Below are 23,604 nucleotides of genomic sequence, written 5' to 3'. Positions count from 1 at the left end.
ACAACTTATGACTTTTCTCTTTCGTCTTGACAAATATCGTTTTTATCCTGTATCTTTTTGTAAGGTTGATAAAGTTATCATATAATTAAGATATTTAAAATTTGTTATGAAAGACTACTCCTATTGGGATGCATCCGTAAGTTATCTATCAATTTCTACCTGAGTTGGGATTACCTGGTATACATAAAATCATAAAATTCTTTAATATTTCACTCTCTCTATAGGACGATGCATAGCATCAATAGTTGTACATAATATAAATAATAAATATCGTATTAATTCTAGTGTCAGTAGGTCTCTCATTATTCTTTTCATTATATATACTTTTATCAAAAGTTCTATCTACACCAACAAAAATTAGTATATGACAATTTACTATATTCTGCTTGAAATTTATTACTGCATATTCGTCTAATTGTGAAATCATCCTTAACTTAATTTTTGAAACAAGCGGAGCACCTTCGACAGTAGGCCTTGCAGCAAATATACAACATCCTCACAACTCACCAATTAGCACAAGAGTTGCTTACCTTAGATGATTACTCCTAATGCCTTGGCGCCCTTGGTTCCCTGGGGACAACTCGTCCTCCTTTATGGACTAGCTTAGAAATTTTTGATGGAGACACAATGACAACTTGATATTCAAATATCAGACAAGTAAGTCAACTAGCCATGAGCATTGACAAGATGGCTATCAGTGTCCACCCATAGCAATATGTCGAATAGCTTAACCGCTCAAATTCTAAAGGGAAGTCAAAAGAACTCTTCTTTCTTGCCTATTGTTAATTGATCTTTTCTTAGTTGTGCGGTAACATTATTACACTTGTTGGTAAAGGATCAATCGAACCACGTAACCTCATAAGTTAATGTTTCCTTATTTTATGTACTGCTTTATAATTTTTATTTCAAGCACACCAGAAAATTTCAACAATCATCAAAACATCGAGTGATCCAAATAAAATTATAATGTAACTTATTTCTGGTTCGATCGAACCAGATGAGAACGGCATCCTCAAATTCGCAACCGTGCCCTAAATGCAGTGGTGAAGCTGTCTCCCTCTCCACAGCGACCGCGACTGCGGCGTGTACCTTGGCGAGAGCCGGCAGCGGCGGCGGCATTTTCCTCCGTCGACCTCTTATCGCTGCGGCGTTTTCCTCGGCGAACGGTGGATGCTGCGGCTTCCTCTCCGTCGGCGAACAGTGACAGCACCCGGTATCTCTCTCTTTCTCCTCCTCCTCCTTCTCTTCCTCCTTCGCCGTCGCACAATCCCTTCTCGTCCCTCCTCCTCCCTCTTCCCCCCTTCATCGCAGCCCCCTTTCCCCGATCCCTCCTTCCCCTTCCCACTTTCGCCACAGCTCTCCCGCTTCCCCGACACCATCCTCCTCCCTCCTCCCTCTTTCCCCCGTTCATCGCAGCCCCACGCCCCTCTTCCTTGGTCCCTCCCCCCTCCTCCACTTCATCACAGCCCCCGCCCCCCGTCGACCCCGGCAGCCACCTTCACCATCCTCCGACTCCTCCGACCCCAACATCCCCCCCTCCATTTTCCTACTCCGGCCCCGACAGCCCCCTCTCCATTATCCTGCTCCGGCCCCGACAGCCCCCATCTCCATTTTCCTACTCCAGCTCCGACAGCCGCCATCTCCCTCCTCTACACCCCTCTTCGCTCTCTCTATACATCTTGCACTCCCCTTTCCTACTCCCTGATAGTTCCCCGCTACCCTCCCAACAAGTAGTCAGTAGCATGTCATGAGCATTTACTTTAAAGAAATATCATGTCACTGTATGCAAGTTAAATACTACTGAAAGCAACTATCTTCGCAACTCGAGGCTTGTTCATACCTCAAAACACACAGGCGTGCTTATAGTTGGATTGCCAAATCTTGTATTTGCTGGTTTAGTTGGTGATTGAAGGAGATTTTACTGGTAACGGTAGAAAGATATTTTAATGCTCTTAATTTAACTACATATATTTTCTTACACAGAGCTCGAAGATACAAAAGATCCATATGGATGATGATAAATAGTTTGGACATCATGGCTTTTGTTATTATTGTGGTTGTCTGCACTTGTTGGTTTTATTGGCATATTCTCACTGATCTGAATCAAATTCATCATAGGCCCAGATAGATTATTGAATTTGAGCTACATTGGTTGTATATCTATTTTTTAAATGTCATGTGATTCAAGTTAGATCGTCTTAGTTCTATCTAACCGAAACACTGGGTGCTTGGCTCTCGCCTAATCGCTCATGTGAAGCGAGGCCTCTGCACCTTGTCGTGTAAATCACGTGGGCGTTTTCACTCGTGCAACGCTTAGGTGAGCACCGGCTGGACGTTGGGTGGCCCAGTCGCACGCCTGAGTGGTGTTGCACCTAAATTGAACCCTAGTTGGGTCTATTAAGACAAGCAATTTGATCCCCACCCTCATGTGACTCACCTCCCTTCCAATGTTTCTTCCCCTCTCCTATTGGAGAGCCATCCTCAATTTCTACTCCTTATTGTGTGCAAGTGCAATATCTGGGTTTAGCATCCTGATCCCTACATTTAAAAAAATTACAATGGCATCCCTATTGTTACAATAGTACAATATCTAGATTTATTTACGCTAACATTGTTAGTTTTACCAACGAAAATACAAAAATAAAAGGGAAAACGATAATTTTAATATTTCAGTTAGTGGTGGCTGATGGTGTCGGTGGTTGTGAACGACGACGTCACTGAGGGCCGTGGGTGACTGTTGTGGGTAAGGAGAGCGACAGCCAAAAGTGATAGCCGCTTTACATTTACATCGGCGTCGATATAGTTGCCGAACAATGAAAGGGTTGTCGATATGAATGTCGAAGGGTGCCGCTTGACAACTGCATCGATGTCGACGCTGAGCGGCACCGCTCGACATTTGCATTAGTGGCCCTCTCGTAGCTCGACAACTACATCGAAGCAAATGCAGTTGCAGAGTGACCCTCACCTCTCGTCGTTGTTCTCCCTATCTAGAACAGTCACTTGTGGCACCCAGCGACGTTATCGTCTGGCACCACTGACGTTGTTCGTCACCACAAACTGGAATGTTAAAATAATTTTTTTTTCTTTTGATTTCATAATTTCATTAGTAAATCCGACGTCGTTTTGTTAAATGGTTCTAGATATTTCACTTTTGTAATTACAGATATGCCAATGTAACCTTTTAAAGTGTGGAGATATAGATGCTAAAGGTAGCTAACTACATGGGGTAATTTTGTAATGAGTCCCTGATACATAATATCTAGTCATGCCTATACATATTGGAATACATGCTATTTTATTTTAATGCTCTTACACCTTTATGTCAGCATAGTATGTTCTCTGCCGTAGTGCTGAAAGCAACTATCTTTGCTACTTGAGGCTTGTTCATACCTCAAAACACACAAGCCTGCTTATATTTGGATTGCCAAATCTTGTATTTGCTGGTTTAGTTGGTGATTGAAGGAGATTTTACTAGTAACAATAGAAAGATATTTTAATGCTCTTAGTTTAACTACAGATATTTTCTTACACAGAGTTCAAAGATACAAAAGATCCATATGGATGAACCCCTTGTGGTGTTGCACCTAAATTAAACCCTAGTTGGGTCCATTAAGACAAGCAATTTGATCCCCACCCTTGTGTGTCTCACCTCCCTTGCAATTTTTCTTCCCCTCTCCCATTGGAGAGCGCTAAGCATTCTCAATTCCTACTCCCTATTGCATGTAAGTGCTATATCTAGGTTTAGCATCCCGATCCCTACATTTTAAAAAATTATATTGGCATCCCTATAGTTACAAAAGTACAATCTCTAGGTTTATTTATTCTAACGTTGTCAGTTTTACCTATGAAAATACGAAAACAAAGGGTAAAAAAATAATTTTAATATTTTAGTTGGTGATGGGCGATGGCGTTAGTGATTGTTGATGATGGCGTCACTGAGGGTCGTGGGTGACTATTATGGATAAGGAGAGCGACGATGAGAGGTGCGAGCCGCTTTGCCTTTATATCGACGTCGATGCAGTTATCTAGCGATGAAAGGACCATCGATATAAATGTCGAAGGGTGCCGTTCAACAATTGCATCGATGTGGACGCTGAGAGGCGTCGCTCGACATTTGCATCAGTGGTTCTTTCATCGCTCGACAACTACGCCGAGGTAGATGCAGAGCAACTCTAACCTTTCGCCACCGCTCTCCTCATCCACAACAGTCACTTGTGGCACCTAGCTGTCACGAACAAACTTCTAAACAGGATGTTTGATGTAATGCTTATGTATGTCCGTGTCTTTTGGTATATTCATGCTCTGCACAGCATGTAGAGGGACGGCCGAAGGCTGAATAGTCCCATTTTAGTTAGGTTGGTGGCCGCTTTAGGCTTGTAAATAAAGGTTGTGTCATGTGGACACGTGTGAGAGATTCTCGGTCTGTAATGGACACTGCATTGTCTATGAAGTGTTTCTTGGAATGTTTGCTTGTGGATCCCGAGTGAGGTGTTCTCTCTAACCCGTCTTCTCTTTCGTAGGTCCTAAGGGACCATGGGAGGCTTCGGGGAGGCTGACCTTTGCGGACGGACACGCAAGGGTGCCGCACTACTTAGGCAAAACCAGCTAAGTCCGTGACAGATGGTATCAGAGCGGGACAAGCACTCATAAAAACACTTAGCATGCAAATGTGGGGGACCTAGCGGGGCTGCGTTGAGGGCAGTTAGCACACGTGCAACCGTTTGGGGGAAAACGAGCATGGAGATGTAGGGAAAAGGAGTCGCTCGAAGGAGCGGGCATCTGAGATTGTCATTCAGAGGAATGGCCAACCCTTCGCGCAAGAGGCACCACAAGAACAAGAAAGCTTAGAAGAATGCAGAGCGCACAAAGGTTGAGATGGTTGAGTTTAAGCTACAGCTCAATGTTGACAACTATACTTAATGGTGCTCAAGGCAAACGAGGCGCTTGGTAAAGGATGAGACCATGCAAGGTGGAATGAGTTGTTCAGCGACCGTAAGAGTTGTGCAAAGCTCACAGAGGTGAGGGGCATTGCTAACTCAAAGAATTCGGTACTCATACGTGGGCTTGTCTACGGACGATGGAATGTTCGCGGCCATCACAAGGCGATCGAAACTCGGCGCCATGGAGCATTGAAACTTTCTCTTCAGCATGTGAAGGATACGTCCGTAGGAGGCTGAAGTGTGCAACGAGTTCAGCATGTTGCTAGGCCTTGAGTGGTGCAACGGGGGCTGTATTGACGGGGAGTCACAATCTAGCAAGTGTGTTTGCAGGAGGCAGAACAATGCACAGTTTGTTCAGCAAATCGGAGTAGTCCAAGGGGATGGTAGTTTCCGAAACGAAGAGAGATGTTGCTCCAATGGGACAGTTATCCAGGAGGGATAAGTCCCGGCTCTTCAGAGGGAGAATCATGTGGGATGTGCCTCACATGTTGAGGAGGAGTCGTATGATCTCGCTTGAGAGAATGTATTGGTGGATGAATTGCGAGGTCAAGTGGGGGAGCGACCCAAAGCAACACAAGTGAAGGCATACTTGGAGTCGATATGGAGATCGGACTCAAGGGAGGGCTGACCCGTGGAATGGTCGGCGCGAGGGCCACCATCAACTCAATGCAAAAACGAGGAGCGGAGCAACTTGGGTGTAACTTGGCGAAGTATCCAAGCCGCATGAAGGGAGCCAACATAGAAAGATGGAACATGGAGCGGAGGCACAGTGCTTTCCTTGGACAGAGGTCAAGGACATGAACTCTTGCAGAGGCAAGAGCAGGATCATGTTGTTCCATGGGTCCTTCATTCTGATGGAGCAGACTCATCTTGCATGGTGCCAAAGACGAAGGGAGCTTCTGGGCATATGCACCTTATCTCGGAAAAGCATTTGATGGAGGAACTAAGGCGACTCAATTTGTGGAGGCGAAGTTGGGTTTAGAAGGCCTTGGCACGGGGCAAGAGGACGCGGAGGCGGGTACTCTTAAAATATATGCCACAGTGTTGCCAGTCAAGTTGCTAGGCAGGAAGCGGTGCGCAGCGGAGATTGTGCTGGTAGGGGCAGAGGCCCAGGATCCAGACAATGGTGCACCATTTTCAGCGAAGTCGGTGGACTTTGAGCTACTAGGCGACGGACTGTCGTAGAGTGGTGCTTCATCTAGGTGTGACCCAAGTGTGGGTGGATGGAGGTCGATTACCAAAGGAATGAACAAAATCGAAGGTGGAAGAGACCCTGCGATGTATTGGCAGAGGCCACACATGGAGGGATCACAATTCGAGTTCATCCCACAATGATCAGAATGTAATAGAGATGTCACTAGGAGGCGACATGGTGCAGCGGATCGCGGTGGAACAGTTCGTGGCAATGCGATACACACGACATAGTCCCGTGAGGGACTAGATCATACGGAGGTATGATCGGGAGCTACTGGAAGCTCCACTTCGGTGAACAACACGACGGCAAGAAGGGCTATGGATTCAAGGAGTGAAGGTCATGGTACCGCAGAGGCGGGTCTTCCGTGCATGCATCGAATTTTGCATCGGATGAAAGCCTTGGTTATCAGCATATGGGGGCTGTGTTCCACCAAGGGAAAAAGTTCGAATGTAAGTACCAGTGAATCCCAGGGGAGGGACTTGATCATGCAGAGGTATGATCGAAGCAGCTGGAGAGTTGGACTTCTCCAGAGCCTATATTCGCTTAAGGGAGCTTGACAAGTCAGAGGACAAGGTCGAGTAAGTGAACGTTGCTACCAAGGAAGCTAAGGAGAACAGAATCGATGCAAACCCTACAACGTGATGGCAGAGGCTATGCATGGGAGTTGCAATCTGTCTTTCCATCGACCAAAGGGATCTGCTTGGAGAACACCGAGATGTTGAAGCAGGGGGTCGAAAGGGGCAAGGAAGCGACGACGAGTCCAGAGGGACTTAGCTGCTCAAAATCAAGCATCAGTTAGAATGGAGGTGGACTCGGAGGAGTGCCACAGAGGCATATCTACTGATTGTGAAGAAAAGGGATGCAGATGCGAGGCGACGGATAGTAGTGCCATGGGCATGGCAACGCCATGGTACCGCAGAGGCGGGACTTCCGTGAAAGTCATTGATCCCTTGCTCTCATGGAGAGAGAGCGCTTGGTCGTGAAAGGGGCCGAGGAGGTGGAGCATGTAGAGGCAATCTCCAAGTACCGAGACAAGGCTGAAGGGCAGAGGCCAAGGAACTTCGTAAGACCGGTGTCAACGAGCTTCTCATCAAGATAGCCGATAGTAAAGGACTTCGGGTCAAGCAAGAGTGCATGACCAAGGAACGAAGCAGGCAGTTTGCGGTGCTGTACCTTTGCTACTCAGTGGAGTAGGCGGCAGAGTTGATGGAGAAGACGGTATAATCCCAGAGGCGACCAAACCTATGAGAGAATTACTCCAAGTTGGGGTGAAAACTTCCTGCATTCCAGAAGTTTGATGGCATTGAGAAGGTGAATCACAGTAACTTACTCAACGCAAGGAGTGCAAACACTTCAAGTGCTTCAGAAGTGTGAGCAAAGAGTAGGCGAATGCCAGTAACCAGCTCGATGCATGGAGTACAACCTCGATGAGGCGGGCGAAGTCAAGTAACCTTTGTCTTCTCAACTCTTAAGAGAATGGGCGAAACCGAGTACCCCAATTCTCTTATCTATCCAGTAGAGGAGCCCTGCACATGTTCAAAGACCCTTCGAAGATAATGGAAGACAATAGTTGTCAAATCCTCACCAACGGTGATCAGTGTTACTGAGAGTAGATTGTCCGCTTCATTTCCCAACGAAATGCCAATCGAAAGCAAAAGTGATGCGAACCTACTTGGATGTGACAACTAAGTGAAAGAAGAGTCAATGAGCAAATTTTGTGGAGGAAGGACCCAAAACTTCAGAAGTTTGCGAGACGATGCTCGTTAAAGCTCCAACAAGCATCTACCCAGTTCAAGCAACATGAGGCATTTGAGAGATTGACGCATAGTAAGGATGGTCTTTTTCCTTCATCTGGAGGATCCGCAGGAGCCAACAGGGATCAACACAACTCAACCAACCCCACACTAGAGTCGGAGTCATTAGCGAGTTGAAGGAGCATGGCGGATCAAATGTTCGACTACTCAAAAACAGCAGCGGAAAGCAACTGGGAGCCAAGAGGCGCATTGCACCTGAAGCAAAAGAATGAAGACTTAGCAAAGGCGAGGAGTTGCAGTGTCGACAAAGGCTTCGACGAGGACATCGAAGGAATAAGTGGGGGAGAATGTCACGGACAAACTTCCAAACAGGATGTTTGATGTAATGCTTATGTATGTCCGTGTCTTTTGGTATGTTCATACTCTGCACAGCATGTAGAGGGACGGCCGAAGGCTTAATAGTCCCATTTTAGTTAGGTTGGTGGCCGCTTTAGTCTTGTAAATAAAGGTTGTGTCATGTGGATACGTGTAAGAGATTCTCGGTCTGTAATGGACACTGCATTGTCTATGAAGTGTTTCTTGGAATGTTTGCTTGTGGATCCCGAGTGAAGCGTTCTCTCTAACCCGTTTTCTCTTTCGTAGGTCCTAAGGGACCATGAGAGGCTTCGGGGAGGCTGACCTTTGCGGACGGACACGCAAGGGTACCGCACGACTTAGGCAAAACCAGCTAAGTCCGTGACATAGCGGCGTTGTCGTCTGGCACCACCACTGCTGTTCGTCACCACAGATTAGAACATTGTAATAATTTTTTTGTCCTTTGTTTACGTATTTCTGTTAGTAAAACCGACGTCAGCATGATAAATGGGTATAGATGTTTCACTTTCGTAATTACTGGGATGTCAATGTAACCTTTTAAAGTATAGGGACAGGAATGCTAAAGGTAGCTAACTACATGTGATAATCTTAGTGAGTCCTTGATGCATAATATCTGGCCGTGCCTATACACATTGGAATACATGCTATTTTATTTAATCTTTTGATCCTTTATTAGTTTCTTGTTGCTTAACGCATAAGTTGGTTCTTAAATGGTTATGAACATCAAATGATTTTGTAATATGTATCGATACCTATTTGTTGCTTAGACATAATAATATGCATACTTTAGTCATCAGATGGAACCACACATGGGAGCATAGCTCATGTTTCTTGTCTATTTTTTGCCCTTGGGATAACTTCATCACATGCATGCTGGTTCTGGTGTCTTGCTTTGAACCACAGTAATGAAATGTTGGACCTCTTTTCGCACATATTTACTAATTACACATAGAGAATGCATTTATATATTCAATTTTGAGGCTAAGGGGTGCCATCATTAATGGGATTTGGAGAGGGCACTTAGGTACTAGAAGCTATTAGGAGCTGTCACTGTATCTTCATGCTCTTCTCATTACATCGAAGCTCTTAGTTCTTTTTTGTTGTGCATGGCTGTGGATTTCTTCATCCATAGATGCAATTTTATATTTTTCTGTGCTTATATTTTTCTTTCCATTTTTTCTCATTTTAATTTCTTTGCAATGATATGGTAGATATGTGCCTTGACAGTCATAATAAACTGTGGTTTCATTTTTACATTGTATTTTGGTATTCAAAATAATTTTATCTGACATTTCAAATTTCCTATGACATGAATTATCTTGTTTTGTTCTTGAACATTGGTACAGTTGTTGTAGTAGAAATACAGATCTGAGTAAAACTTGAACAAAACAAAATTAGGCAAGGCATTTCTAGGGAACTATCTTCAAGATAGATAATTTTCCCACTACAATGCAGATGGCTTCACAGAAATTCTATCTCTAAGGATACAATGCCTATTCCCTGAAATAATCAAGATTGCACTTCTTGATTACTTGAAGAATCAAAACTCAACTAGAAAATAAAGAGAAAGACCGAATTCAGTACTTTGTTTGCACTAGAATTTTCTTATTGCTTTACTCTTCAATATAGCGGAGTTTATTTAGACATTGAAAGGATGCTAAAACATCCTTTCAGTTATCCTAAAGAGTTATGACTTTTTGAACCATTACAGCACATTAAATGAGTTTTTAAACTGCAAGTAGTTTCCATAACTGTTCCCGACATTTCTTTCCCCTTTTTTTAGTAAATCCTTATCTATAACAATCCCTGACTAATTTACATATGATAAAAATATAAATCATAAAATTACAAATCGAAATCTGTAATAAGCATAAGTGTAAAATCTGGGATGTATATAGTGTATATCCATGAGTGGACTAACCTTAAAACTTTGGACTAAATATAAGGAACCATATTCACAAAATATACGAGTTTTGAATTCTAAATTTAGCAAACCTTTTTTGGACTTTGCACTGAATCCTGACTTACCCAGTACTTGTAGGATCTTACTGGTATGATCCGTAAGAAGCAGCATCTTACTTCTCTATTGGCAAAGGTAGACTCATTAAGAGTGTTCACAATCATTGTAACTTGTACTGGAGGTCATAAAAAATAATTTTGACTAATATTTATCTAAATTTGCTTAACTTGATCGTAGTCTAGATACTGTGGTCAAACATGGTGCTCAGTCTTCTAAATTTTCTTATATTACAACATTTCCAATGATGTGTATTAAGTGGCAAGTGACAATTAATTTCCAGCCCTCGGATAGGAGTTGGTTTAGAACTGGCCTAATAATGTAAATTTTATCAATCTCAAATGTTCAATGTTGCATATCATGTATGTGCATTTACTTTAAAGAAATAAGAAGTTGCAGAATGCAAGTTAAATACTGTTGTTAAGCTAGACAGCAAAAGTGCAGCTTTTAGATAGAGCAAAGAGAACAGGGGAAGTCTTAAAAAAATAAAACACATGGAAAAGATGGAACAAGAAATAGCAGAGCCAATAATTGGGTCACTGGCCAAAGAAAACTATAATTATTTGTTAATAGAATCATGCTCTAGTCTGACTACTCATGTGAATCATTATTATTCAAAATACATCTAAGTAGTACTAATTTGACCAGGTTTCCCAAAAGAAGCTCTCTCAACAGCAACTGCTTATTTTGATGAAGTGTTTGGTTCATCAAACCTCTTAGTTTTCTTATAATGTCTACTGCATTGTCTTTACAGGCCACACCAGAAAATTTCAACAGAAAACCCCAAATGATCCAAAGGACCTGACTCACACTAAGGTACAAGTTGAGTAAACAACTAGAATTTGATGTGATCTCCAAGCCCCAAAATAGAACCAAAATCTAAATGTATTTGGTTAGGTATAACCTTACACCTTTATGTTAACATTGTGTGTTCTCTGCTGTAGTGCTGAGAGAAACTATCTTCACCACTTGAGACTTGTTCGTGCCTCAAAACACACAAGCCTGCTCACATTTGAATTGTCAAATCTTGTATTTGCTGGTTTAGTTGGTGAATTGAGGGGACTTTACTGGTAAAAATAGAAAGAGATTTGAATGCTCTTAATTTAACTACAGATATTTTTTTACACAGAGTTCAATGATGCAAAAGATCCATATGGCTGATCGTGAATAGTTTGGACATCATGGCTTTTGTTATTATTGTGGTTGTTTGCACTTGCTGGTTTTATTGGCAACTCACTGATCTAGGCTTTTTTACTTCGTTAATGATACTTAGCTGAGGTTACATATAATGTTTTTACTGTAGTTGAAGTTGTTTACATGATCATCTTTCTCATAAATTAAGTTCCTTTATCAGCATAGAGCCAAATAAACTGTAGCATTTCTTGATTGAGGCAGTTTTCTCTTTATTCATTTTTCAGAAAATTTATTGCCTTTCTCTGGTCTTCCCGCTATGTTGTTTTCTTTTGTCAAGTTGCACATCTTCATCAGCAATGCCTTTTTTAGCAAGTTGAACCTCACAAATTACTGTTATTGATTGATTAAACAGTGCCTTTTCTACTGACCGGTTTTGCTAGACTTATAACTAGATCATCTCTTGGCATTCTTGATGAAATGGATCAATTACTCTGGAAGTGCTGATTTGAAATGTTTCAGGTTTTAGTTGTAGGACATTAGTGAAACTGATATTAGAGAAAACATTATTCATCTTCCCAGTTACTCTGAATTCTGTGGTATCCTTTGCAAGTCATTGATGTTCAACCTATTAGTATAAACATGAGTATACTCTTATGCAGCATATTTGATGAAAATACATTTGATATGGTTTTTAAATTGCTACAGGGATATAGGACGCTTGGTAGTGTCTAAAGTTTAGACACTAAACCCACCAACTACAATAGAAAAATAAGTGGAATTTAGTGTCAGTGCGCAGGTGTTATTTGAAGCCATTATTTCAGTGTGGAGAATTGCTTGGATGTGAGCATGAGAATGAGTAACTAATCATAGGTACACTTTATCAAGTCACAAACACCTTTTAGAGACTTATCTCTGAAAGAAATGGCTGATTGGAACTGAATGCATGTGGATTAACATGATTGGTAGAGGAATGTTGTCTGAGACAGATGATTAGTTGAAAGTTTTCAACTTCCTTGATTTGAGGCAGAGGAATTTGGATTGGAGAGGGCAGATATAAGACTACTTTTCTTGTATTTTTCTGCAAACAGTACGTGATACTGCCTCAAAAGACAATGTTTTTGGTGCAGAAGAGGCTCTCTTGCCTTCTCTCATGTAACAAGTCCACGATCCATCTTTCCTCCTATCAACACTGCAGTCTGTTTAGCTTTTCCACTGCCGAAGATCACAGTTCAAATCATAGAACCAAATTTATGTTGGTCGACCCCCTTCAGTCATGTGAACTTTCCTCAAAAGAGGCTGCAAAAATGGCCAAGGATCGCATCTGTGAAAAAAAACTTCCAAGTTCAAGTCCTTCCATTGAGTTCTTTAAGCAGAGCGGTTGGAGTGATGCACAAGTCACGAAGCTTATCAAGTGGGCACCCAATTTGCTACATGCTAATGTAGAGACTGCCCTGAAGCCCAGGATGAGATCTTTCAAGGACATGGGATTTTCTGACACTGAAATAGTTCAGCTGGTTTCATTATGTCCGAAAGCGCTCGTTTTACGTGACATCAAACCGAGGATCAACTTCTGGAGGTCACTATTAGGTTCGAATGAGAGGCTTCTGAAAGCCTGCAAGAGGAACAAGTTTATTCTTAGTTATAGCTTGGCTCGGACGATAGAACCTAATATATCTCTCTTGAGGGAACATGGCATCAGTGACGAGCGTATCATGCATATGGTGGTGACAATGCCAGGCTGTTTTGGTCGAATAGACAAATTAAAGGAGGTTATCAAATATATTGAGGAATTGGGTGTCCCACGTGACTCTGGAGTATATATGTGTGCACTTCATGTAGTCATGCGCATGAACAAATCTAGTTTTGATTCTACCAGTGCAACTCTGATGAGCTTTGGTTGTTCCCAGCCTGACATCGTTGCTGCATTCAGGAAGTGCCCAAACGTTTGGGCACTCTCAAACAAGACCATATGTGACAAGATGACATTCCTGATGAAGGAAGCTGGTTTTGAGCTGACATCTGTCATTTGCCGTCCCGTGATTCTTACACTCAGTTTGGAGAAGAGGCTGAGACCTCGATATGAGGTTATGAATTTTCTTAAGCAGAATAAATTGTTGGATGAAGGACATAGTCTACTATCCGTCATACCACTATCTGAGGAGAAGTTCATAAAGAAATATCTTTTCCGGCACAAGGAGAAATTTACTTCTCTCTATGATTCCTATCTTGCTGCTGTGCAGGGAAAGCCACACGTTGTTCCTTGAAACTGAAACTTTAAATTAAAACGATCAACTTCATACTGATGGCACTATTTAATTATCTCAAATTTTGTGACATTATAAATTCTCCAGGAGTTTCTTGTTGTATAACATCCGTGCTGATTTTGAGATTCTTTTTTTATTTGTTTTTTTTGCAACAAAATTTAAGGTTTCTTTGATATTGATGTTGACTCAGAAATTGGAAGAACTAGTGGGGAAACAGTCACTTCCTCAGAAAGGTAACCCAAATTTTCTCAAGCTTTTGTGTTATGTTTCTATCATAGCCAGCTAGTTTCTATCAGCTGATCAGTGTCAACTTTGCCTCAGTCACGTTGATTGGTGTGAAGCGTTACAAAAGAAATTTTATTAATGGTTCTGTTGGAACTTGTGTAAGTCATCTTAGAATGTTAATATGTTGGGAGTTTTTAATGTTGTGAAAGAGCCATATTGATATGGATTTCTTTGATCCAATGTCTGCTTAGTTCACCATCTCGCCAGCTATAAGGATACAATTCTCTGTCATATGATTTCTGCTCTGCCATATGATTTCTGCCGTCTGAAACATGTTGTAAGTGTGAAACTCAAATATTTAATGGGCTCTTTTTTCTTTTTTATGATAACATTTTTGTTTAGATATTTACATCCTCCGATCTGTATCCCCTTATTGCGTATTGACTGTGCTATTGAATCATTTTAGATTTGTGACAATTTAAATTGTCCAGAAGGAACTTCTTAAGAGTAGAACATTCATGTTGATTTTGAGATTGATTTTCTATATATTTTTTCCTGCCACCAACGACGTCATTACTTCAGAATGATAGTCAAAAATATTATCGAGCTTTTATGTTATGTTTCTACCGGAGCTAGTTAATTCTGTCAGCTGATCTATGTTAACTTGGCCTGAATCATATTAATCTTAATTATTGATTTTATTAGAATATGTAAAATCTTGATAGCTGAATTGTCATTTAAATGGTTGAGATCTATTTAAATAGAGTATGAATAAGGACAGAATCATGGTTATCATTAGATACATTTGTATTGAAATTATGATCTAAGTCATATAAATCGATGTAGAGGTCATAATGGATGAATGCATAGAGAAACATAATTGTGTGCGGACTTTCAGTCAACGTATACTTACTATTTCTCCACCTCTGTATCACTCATCTTTGTTATAATCAAGTGGCGATAAGGAGTCATAGTTACATAGAATAATATGGGAAATCATATTAAGGAGTCTTTATCGAAAAATAATCTAAGTGAAAGTCAAAAAATGAGCATAATAAGCTAGAAAAGATTGGTATCGAGAAGAAATGATGTTCATATGTTACATGAAAAAAAAAATAAGATACTGTTTTCAATTCAATTTGCTCAACTTCTAAATTTAATCGAACAGTCAAATCAAGAATAACTCTCATAGATGATATTTTCATCGTATTAAAATATATTTTTTCAAATTTCAATTTTTAATTTATAGATTAATTTATTCTTGAGAGCTTTCTTCTCTTTAAATAATTTTATTAAGTCATACGTGTGATTCTTAAGCAAAGATCTCGTATTATCTAAGTGAAAATAACCACTTAGATTATGTTCTTATGTTCTCTAAGTGAAAGCAAAGATCTCTTATTCTTATGTTCATGTAGAATAACTTCTTAATAAGTTTCTGACTCTCCATTGTCAGTAACCACTTAGATTATTTTTCGATAAAGACTAATTTATCATATTATCTAAGTGAAAGTAGAAAAATAAGCATAATAAGCTATAACATGAGACACGTAGTTTTACAAACCTAAGATATAAGTAGGCCGGGCATTGGAGTTCAACCGGGTGCGGCCCAGGAGCCGGCATGATTCACGGTGTGTCGAGCCCGACTCAAGCAAATTTGGATCTCATGTTCGATTGAACCAGATGAGACCGGCATCCTCAAATTCGCACCCGTGCCCTAACAGCAGCGGTGAAACTGTCTCCTTCTCCACAGCCACTGCAACTGCGGCGTGTACCTTGGCGAAAGCCGGCAGCGGCGGCGGCATTTTCCTCCGTCGAGCTCATATCGCTGCGGCGTTTTCCTCGACGAACGGTGACAGCACCCGGTATCTCTCTCTTACTCCTTCTCCTCCTCTTCTTCCTCCTTCGCCGTCGCACAATCCCTTCTCCTCCCTCCTCCTCTATCTTCCCCCGTTCATCGCAGCCCACCGCCCCCCCGCCTCGTCGCAACCCCCTTTCTCCGATCCATCCTTCCTCTTCCCCGTTTAGCCACAGCTCTCCCGCTTCCCCGACACCATCCTCCTCCTCCCTACTCCTCCCTCCTCCTTCTTTCCCCCGTTCATCGCAGCCCCCCGCCCTTCTTCCTTGGTCCCTCCCCCTCCTCCACTTCATCACAGCCCCCGCCCCCCGTCGACCCCGGAAGCCACCTTCACCATCCTCCGACCCCAACAGACCCATCTCCATTTTCCTACGCCGTGCCAGACAGCCCCCTCTCCATTATCCTGCTCCGGCCCCGACAGCCCCCATCTCCATTTTCCTACTCCAGCCCCGACAGCCCTCATCTCCCTCCTCTACACCCTTCTTAGCCTTCTCTATACATCTTCCCCTCCGCTTTCCTACTTCCTGATAGTTACCCACTACCCTCCCAACAAGCAGTCAGCAGCATGCCATGAGCATTTACTTTAAAGAAATAGCATGTCACTTTATGCAAATTAAATACTGTTGTCAAGATAGACGGCAGGAGAAGTGATGCTTTTAGAGAGAGCAAAGAGGATTGGGGAAGTCTTAGTGACAAAAAAGCATGGAAAAGTTAGAAAAAGAGATAGCAGAGACAACAATCGGGTCACCGTGCAAAGAAAATCAATAATCATTTGTCAATAGAATCATGCACAAGTCTGACTATTCCTCATGTGAAGCATTTTAATTAAAAATATGCCTAAGATAATACTAATCTAACTAGGTTTCCCAAAAGAAACTATCTCAACAGCGATTATTTATTTTGATGAAGTGTTTGGTTCATCAAACCTCTTAGTTTTCTTATTATGTTTACTGCATTGTAGTTTCCTTTTCAAGCACACCAGAACAACACAAAACCCCAAACGATACAAAGGACTCGACTCACCCTAAAGTACAAGTTGAGTAAACAACTAGAATTTGACTTGATTTCCAAACCCCAAAATAGACCCAAAATCTCAATGTATTTGGTTAGGTATAAACTTACACCTTTATGTCAGCATAGTATGTTCTCTGCTGCAGTGCTGAAAGCAACTATCTTCGCAACTCGAGGCTTGTTCATACCTCAAAACACACAGGCCTGCTTATATTTGGATTGCCAAATCTTGTATTTGCTGGTTTAGTTGGTGATTGAAGGAGATTTTAACTGGTAACGGTAGAAAGATATTTTAATGCTCTTAATTTAACTACAGATATTTTCTTACACAGAGCTCGAAGATACAAAAGATCCATATGGATGATGATGAATAGTTTGGACATCATGGCTTTTGTTATTATTGTGGTCATTTGCACTTGCTGGTTTTATTGGCATATTCTCAATGATCTGAACCAAATTCATCATAGGTCCAAAAAGATTATTGAATTTGAGCTACATTGGTTGTTTATCTATTTTTTAAATGTCATGAGATTCAAGTTATATCGTTTTAGTTCTATCTAACCTAAACTTTGGGTGCTTGGCACTCGCCTAATCGCTTAGGTGAGGCGAGGCCTGAGCGTCTTGTCGTGCACATCATGCGGGCGTTTTCACTCTTGCGACGCTTAGGCAAGTATCGACTAGGCGCTGGGCGGCCCACTTGCATGCCCGAGTGGTGTTGCACCTACGAACCCTAGTTGGGTCCATTAAGACAAGCAATTTGATCCCCACCCTCGTGTGTCTCACCTACCTTGCAATTTTTCTTCCCCTCTCCCATTGGAGAGCCCTAGGCATCCTCAATTCCTACTCCCTATTACGTGTAAGTACAATTTCTAGGTTTAGCATCCCGATCCTTACATTTTAAAAAATTACATTGCCATTCATATAGTTACAAAAGTACAATATCTAGGTTTATTTACTCTAATGCTGTTTGTTTTACCAATTGAAAATATGAAAACAAAAGGCAAAAATATAATTTTAATATTTTAGTTGGTGGTCGCCGATGGCCTTGGTGATTATTGCTAATGGCGCCACTAAGGGTCGTGGGTGGCTGTTATGGATGAGGAAAGCCACGGCGAGAGGTGAGAATCGCTTTGCATCTATATCGGTGTCAATACAGTTATCGAGTGATGAAAGGTCCACCAATATAAATGTCAAAGGGTGCCGCTCAGCAACGCTGAGCGGCGTCGCTAGGCATTTGTATCAGTGGCCCTTTCGTCGTTTGACAACTATGTCGACGCAGATGCAGAGCGGCCCTCACCTTTCGCCACCACTCTCCTCATCCACAACAGTCACCCGTGGTACCTAGCGGCGCTATCGTCTGGCACCACCAACGCTCACAAATTGGAACATTGTAATAATTTTTTTGTCATTTGTTTACTTATTTCTGTTAGTAAAACCGACGTCAGCATGATAAATGAGTATAGATGTTTCACTTTCGTAATTACTGGGATGTCAATGTAACCTTTTAAAGTGTAGGGACAGGAATGCTAAAGGTAGCTAACTACATGTGATAATCCTAGTGAGTCCCTAATGCATAATATCTGGCCATGCCTATACACATTGGAATACATGCTATTTTATTTAATCTTTTGATCCTTTATTAATTTCTTGTTGCTTAACGCATAAGTTGGTTCTCAAATGGTTATGAACATCAAATGATTTTGTAATATGTATTGATACTGATAGGGGACCAATTGGTCCATCTCGGTGCAGCCCGTGGGCGTGCGAGGTATTGTTCGCTTTGGACGTATGAGCGCCAAAGGGTTTTGTCCTTTCGGAGCCGGAGAGCTCCAAAAGGCGCCTCTGAGGGTAAGGGAGGCACGGCTGCCTTATGAGCGCTTGGCTCCCCCACTCCTCAACCGATGTGGGACTATGTTGGCCCTATCAGGTTACCCCTCCTCGCAGGGAGCCAAGGGCTCAAGGGGGGTTTGGGCCGCTCGGGCCCCATGGTGGGCGCCAATCTGATAGGGGACCAATTGGTCCGTCTCGGTGCAGTCCGTGGGCGTGCGAGGTATTGTCCGCTTTGGGCGTATGAGTGCCAAAGGGTTTTGTCCTTTTGGAGCTGGAGAGCTCCAAAAGGCGCCTCTGAGGGTAAGGGAGGCACGGCTACCTTATGAGCGCTTGGCTCCCCCACTCCTCAACCGATGTGGGACTAAGTTGGCCCTATCAGATACCTATTTGTTGCTTAGACATAATAATATGCATACTTTAGTCATCAGCTCATGTTTCTTGTCTATTTTTTGCCCTTGGGATAACTTCGTCACATGCACGTTGGTTCTGGTGTCTTGCTTTGAACCACAGTAATGAAATGTTGGACCCCTTTTCGCACGTATTTACTAATTACACATAGAGAATGCATGTATATATTCAATTTTGAGGCTAAGGGGTGCCATCATTAATGGGATTTGGAGAGGGCACTTCGGTACTAGAAGCTATTAGGAGCTGTCATTGTCTCTTCATGCTCTTTTCATTACATCGAAGCTCTTAGTTCTTTTTTGTTGCGCATGGCTGTGGATTTCTTCATCCATAGATGTGATTTTATATTTTGCTGTGCTTATATTTTTCTTTCCATTTTTTCTCATTTTAATTTCTTTGCAATGAGATGGTAGATATGTGCCTTGGCAGTCATAACAAACTGTGGTTTCATTTTTTACATTGTTGAAACATTAGTCATTTTGGTATTCAAAATAATTTTATCTGACATTTCAAATTTCCTATGACATGAATTATCTTGTTTTGTTCTTGAACATTGGTACAGTTGTTGTAGTAGAAATACAGATCTGAGTAAAACTTGAACAAAACAAAATTAGGCAAGGCATTTCTAGGGAACTATCTTCAAGATAGATAATTTTCCCACTACGATGCAGATGGCTTCACAGAAATTCTATCTCTAAGGATACAATGCCTATTCCCTGAAATAATCAAGATTGCACTTTTTGATTACTTGAAGAATCAAAACTCAACTAGAAAATAAAGAGAAAGACCGAATTCAGTACTTTGTTTGCACTAGAATTTTCTTATTGCTTTACTCTTCAATATAGCAGAGTTTATTTAGACATTGAAAGGATGCTAAAACATCCTTTCAGTTATCCTAAAGAGTTATGACTTTTTGAACCATTACAGCACATTAAATGAGTTTTTAAACTGCAAGTAGTTTCCATAACTGTTCCCGACATTTCTTTCCCCTTTTTTTAGTAAATCCTTATATATAACAATCCCTGACTAATTTACATATGATAAAAATATAAATCATAATAGAACCAAAATCTCAATGTATTTGGTTAGGTATAACCTTACACCTTTATGTCAACATTGTGTGTTCTCTGCTGTAGTGCTGAAAGCAACTATCTTCACCACTTGAGACTTGTTCGTGCCTCAAAACACGCAAGCCTGCTCACATTTGAATTGTCAAATCTTGTATTTGCTGGTTTAGTTGATGATTTGAAGGGGACTTTACTGGTAACAATAGAAAGAGATTTGAATGCTCTTAATTTAACTTCAGATATTTTCTTACACAGAGTTCAATGATGCAAAAGATCCATATAGCTGATCGTGAATAGTTTGGACATCACGGCTTTTGTTATTATTGTGGTTGTTTGCACTTGCTGGTTTTATTGGTAACTCACCGATCTAGGCTTTTTTTCTTCATTAATGATATGTAGCTGAGGCTACATATAATGTTTCTACTGTAGTTGAAGTTGTTTACATGAGCATCTTTCTCATAAATTAAGTTCCTTTATCAGCATAGAGCCAAATAAACTGTAGCATTTCTTGATTGAGGCAGTTTTCTCTTTATTCATTTTTCAGAAAAATTATTGCCTTTCTCTGGTCTTCCCGCTATGTTGTTTTCTTTTGTCAAGTTGCACATCTTCATCAGCAATGCCTTTTTTAGCATGTTGAACCTCACAAATTACTGCTATTGATTAATTAAACAGTGTCTTTTCTACTGACCGGTTTTGCTAGACTTATAACTAGATCATCTCTTGGCATTCTTGATTAAATGGATCAATTACTCTGGAAGTGCTGATTTGAAATGTTTCAGGTTTTAGTTGTAGGACATTAGCGAATCTGATGTTAGAGAAAACATTATTCATCTTCCAGTTATTCTGAATTCTGTAGTACCCTTTGCAAGTCATTGATGTTCAACCTATTAGTATAAACATGAGTATACTCTATAAATTTGATGAAAATACATTTGATATGGTTTTTTAATTGCTACAGAGATATAGGACGCTTGGTAGTGTCTAAACCCACCAACTACAATAGAAAAATAAGTGGAATTTAGTGTCAGTGCGAAGATGTTTTTTGAAGCCATTATTTCAGTGGTGGAGAATTTCTTGGATGTGAGCATGAGAATGAGTAACTAATCTAGAGACTTATCTCTGAAAGAAATGGCTGATTGGAACTGAATGCATGTGGATTAACATGAGTGGTGGAGGAATGTTGTCTGAGACAGATGATTAGTTGAAAGTTTTCAACATCCTTGATTTGAGGCAGAGGAATTTGGATTGGAGAGGGCAGATATAAGACTACTTTTCTTGTATTTTTCTGCAAACAGTACGTGATACTGCCTCAAAAGACAATGTATTTGGTGCAGAAGAGGCTCTTTTGCCTTCTCTCATGTAACAAGTCCACGATCCATTTTTCCTCCTATCAACACTGCAGTCTGTTTAGCTTTTCCACTGCCGAAGATCACAGTTCAAATCATAGAACCAAATTTATGTTGGTCGACCCCCTTCAGTCATGTGAACTTTCCACAAGAGAGGCTGCAAAAATGGCCAAGGATCGCATCTGTGAAAAAAAACTTCCAAGTTCAAGTCCTTCCATCGAGTTCTTTAAGCAGAGCGGTTGGAGTGATGCACAAGTCATGAAGCTTATCAAGTGGGCACCCAGTTTGCTGCATGCTAATGTAGAGACTGCCCTGAAGCCCAGGTTGAGATCTTTGCAGGACATGGGATTTTCTGACACTGAAATAGTTCAGCTGGTTTCATTATGTCCGAAAGCGCTCCTTTTACGTGACATCAAATCGAGGATCAACTTCTGGAGGTCACTATTAGGTTCGAATGAGAGGCTTCTGAAAGCCTGCAAGAGGAACAAGTTTCTTCTTGGTTATAGCTTGGCTCGGACGATAGAACCTAATATATCTCTCTTGAGGGAACATGGCATCAGTGACGAGCGTATCATGCATATGGTGACGACATTGCCACGCTGTTTTGGTCGAATAGACAAATTAAAGGAGGTTATCAAATATATTGAGGAATTGGGTGTCCCACGTGACTCTGGATTATATATGTGTGCACTTCATGTAGTCATGGGCATGAACAAATCTACTTTTGATTCTACCAGTGCAACTCTGATGAGCTTTGGGTGTTCCCAGCCTGACATCGTTGCTGCATTCAGGAAGTGCCCAAACGTTTGGGCACTCTCAAACAAGACCATATGTGACAAGATGACATTCCTGATGAAGGAAGCTGGTTTTGAGCTGACATATATCATTTCCCGTCCCGTGATTCTTACTTACAGCTTGGAGAAGAGGCTGAGACCTCGATATGAGGTTTTGAATTTTCTTAAGCAGAATAAATTGCTGGATGAAGGACATAGTCTACCATCCGTCGTACCACTATCTGAGGAGAAGTTCATAAAGAAATATCTTTTCCGGCTCAAGGAGAAATTTACTTCTCTCTATGATTCCTATCTTGCTGCTGTTCAGGGAAAGCCACATGTTACTTGAAATCGAAACTTTAAATTAAAATGATCAACTTCATACTGACTGCACTATATAATCATCTCAAAATTTGTGACATTATAAATTCTCCAGGAGTTTCTTGTTGTAGAACATCCATGATGATTTTGAGATTTTTTTTATTTATTTTTTTTACAACAAAATTTACCAGATTCTTTGATATTGATGTTGACTCAGAAATTGGAAGAACGACTGGGGAAACAGTCACTTCCTCAGAAAGTTAACCCAAATTTTCTCAAGCTTTTGTGTTATGTTTCTTTCATAGCCAGCTAGTTTCTATCAGCTGATCAGTGTACGTTAATTGGTGTGAGGTGTTACAAAAGAAACTTTATTAATGGTTATGTTGGAACTTGTGAAGTCACATAACTTTGTATTGAAATGCATTTGTATTGAAATTATGGCCTAGGCCATATAAATCGATGATGTGTTCATGATGGTTGAATGCATAAAAGAGTTTTTATCGAAAAACAATCTAAGTGAAAGCGAGACACGAAAAATGAGCATAATAAGCTAGAAATGGTTGTTATCGAGAACATGATGCACGTAGTTTTACAAACCTAAGATAATAAATAATATATTGATAGATTTTCTTCTCCGTTTTTTCTTCATTTTATTTTTTTGGATCCATATGTGCCTTAGCTGTCAAAGTAAACTATGGGTTCATTTTACATATTAAGCATTGCTCATTTTAGCATCCAAAATAATTTTTTATCACATGAGTACCTTCTATGTGGGGTGGGCTCGACTAAGGTGGTTCGATGGGTTAGTCGCCCGAATAATTAAATTCGGATTGAACATGAATCATGGTTTGAACCCCACCTAAACCCCCGTGATGCATCCTTGCCCTAAACGTAAAGACCGCCAAACATTCTCTTTTTCTCCGATGACTACGGCATCTCCTTACTGAATGATAGCTACCTTCCTATCCATTGGCAAACAACGATAGTGGTGGTGGCATCTTCTCCTCCCGGTATCTCTCTTTCTCTTCCCCCTTTGCCTCCTCCTACTCTTTTGCCTTCGTCGTTGCACACTCCCTTCTGCTCCCTCTTTCC

At 41.1% G+C, this 23,604-nt stretch overlaps 2 protein-coding genes across 6 annotated transcripts; both read left to right on the top strand.

Annotated features, from left to right (window-relative positions):
- Window positions 1–984: 984 nt before the first annotated feature.
- On the top strand, window positions 985–13,815 carry LOC135594683 (uncharacterized). 3 transcript variants are annotated; one of them, XM_065085112.1, is made up of 3 exons: window positions 985–1,213; window positions 11,036–11,097; window positions 12,121–13,815. In XM_065085112.1, the coding sequence occupies exon 3, from the start codon at window positions 12,528–12,530 to the stop codon at window positions 13,677–13,679; it is 1,152 nt and encodes a 383-aa protein (XP_064941184.1). In that variant the 5' UTR covers window positions 985–1,213; window positions 11,036–11,097; window positions 12,121–12,527; the 3' UTR covers window positions 13,680–13,815. The 3 variants fall into 3 exon arrangements, with proteins under 3 accessions (XP_064941184.1, XP_064941182.1, XP_064941183.1); XM_065085110.1 differs by lacking the exon at window positions 11,036–11,097; XM_065085111.1 differs by lacking the exons at window positions 985–1,213; window positions 11,036–11,097 and adding an exon at window positions 8,448–8,687.
- Window positions 13,816–15,531: 1,716 nt separating this feature from the next.
- On the top strand, window positions 15,532–22,649 carry LOC103974179 (uncharacterized). 3 transcript variants are annotated; one of them, XM_065085115.1, is made up of 3 exons: window positions 15,532–15,766; window positions 16,917–17,043; window positions 21,031–22,649. In XM_065085115.1, exon 3 carries the CDS (start codon window positions 21,392–21,394, stop codon window positions 22,538–22,540), a length of 1,149 nt encoding a protein of 382 aa, XP_064941187.1. In that variant the 5' UTR covers window positions 15,532–15,766; window positions 16,917–17,043; window positions 21,031–21,391; the 3' UTR covers window positions 22,541–22,649. The 3 variants fall into 3 exon arrangements, with proteins under 3 accessions (XP_064941187.1, XP_064941185.1, XP_064941186.1); XM_065085113.1 differs by lacking the exon at window positions 16,917–17,043; XM_065085114.1 differs by lacking the exon at window positions 15,532–15,766 and having other exon boundaries at window positions 15,782–17,043.
- Window positions 22,650–23,604: the final 955 nt, after the last annotated feature.

Source organism: Musa acuminata, chromosome BXJ1-10 (assembly GCF_036884655.1).
Source record: "Musa acuminata AAA Group cultivar baxijiao chromosome BXJ1-10, Cavendish_Baxijiao_AAA, whole genome shotgun sequence".
Lineage (NCBI taxonomy): Eukaryota > Viridiplantae > Streptophyta > Magnoliopsida > Zingiberales > Musaceae > Musa > Musa acuminata.
Note: the sequence above shows the minus strand (reverse complement) of the source record. Positions and strands in the feature narration are given on the sequence as shown.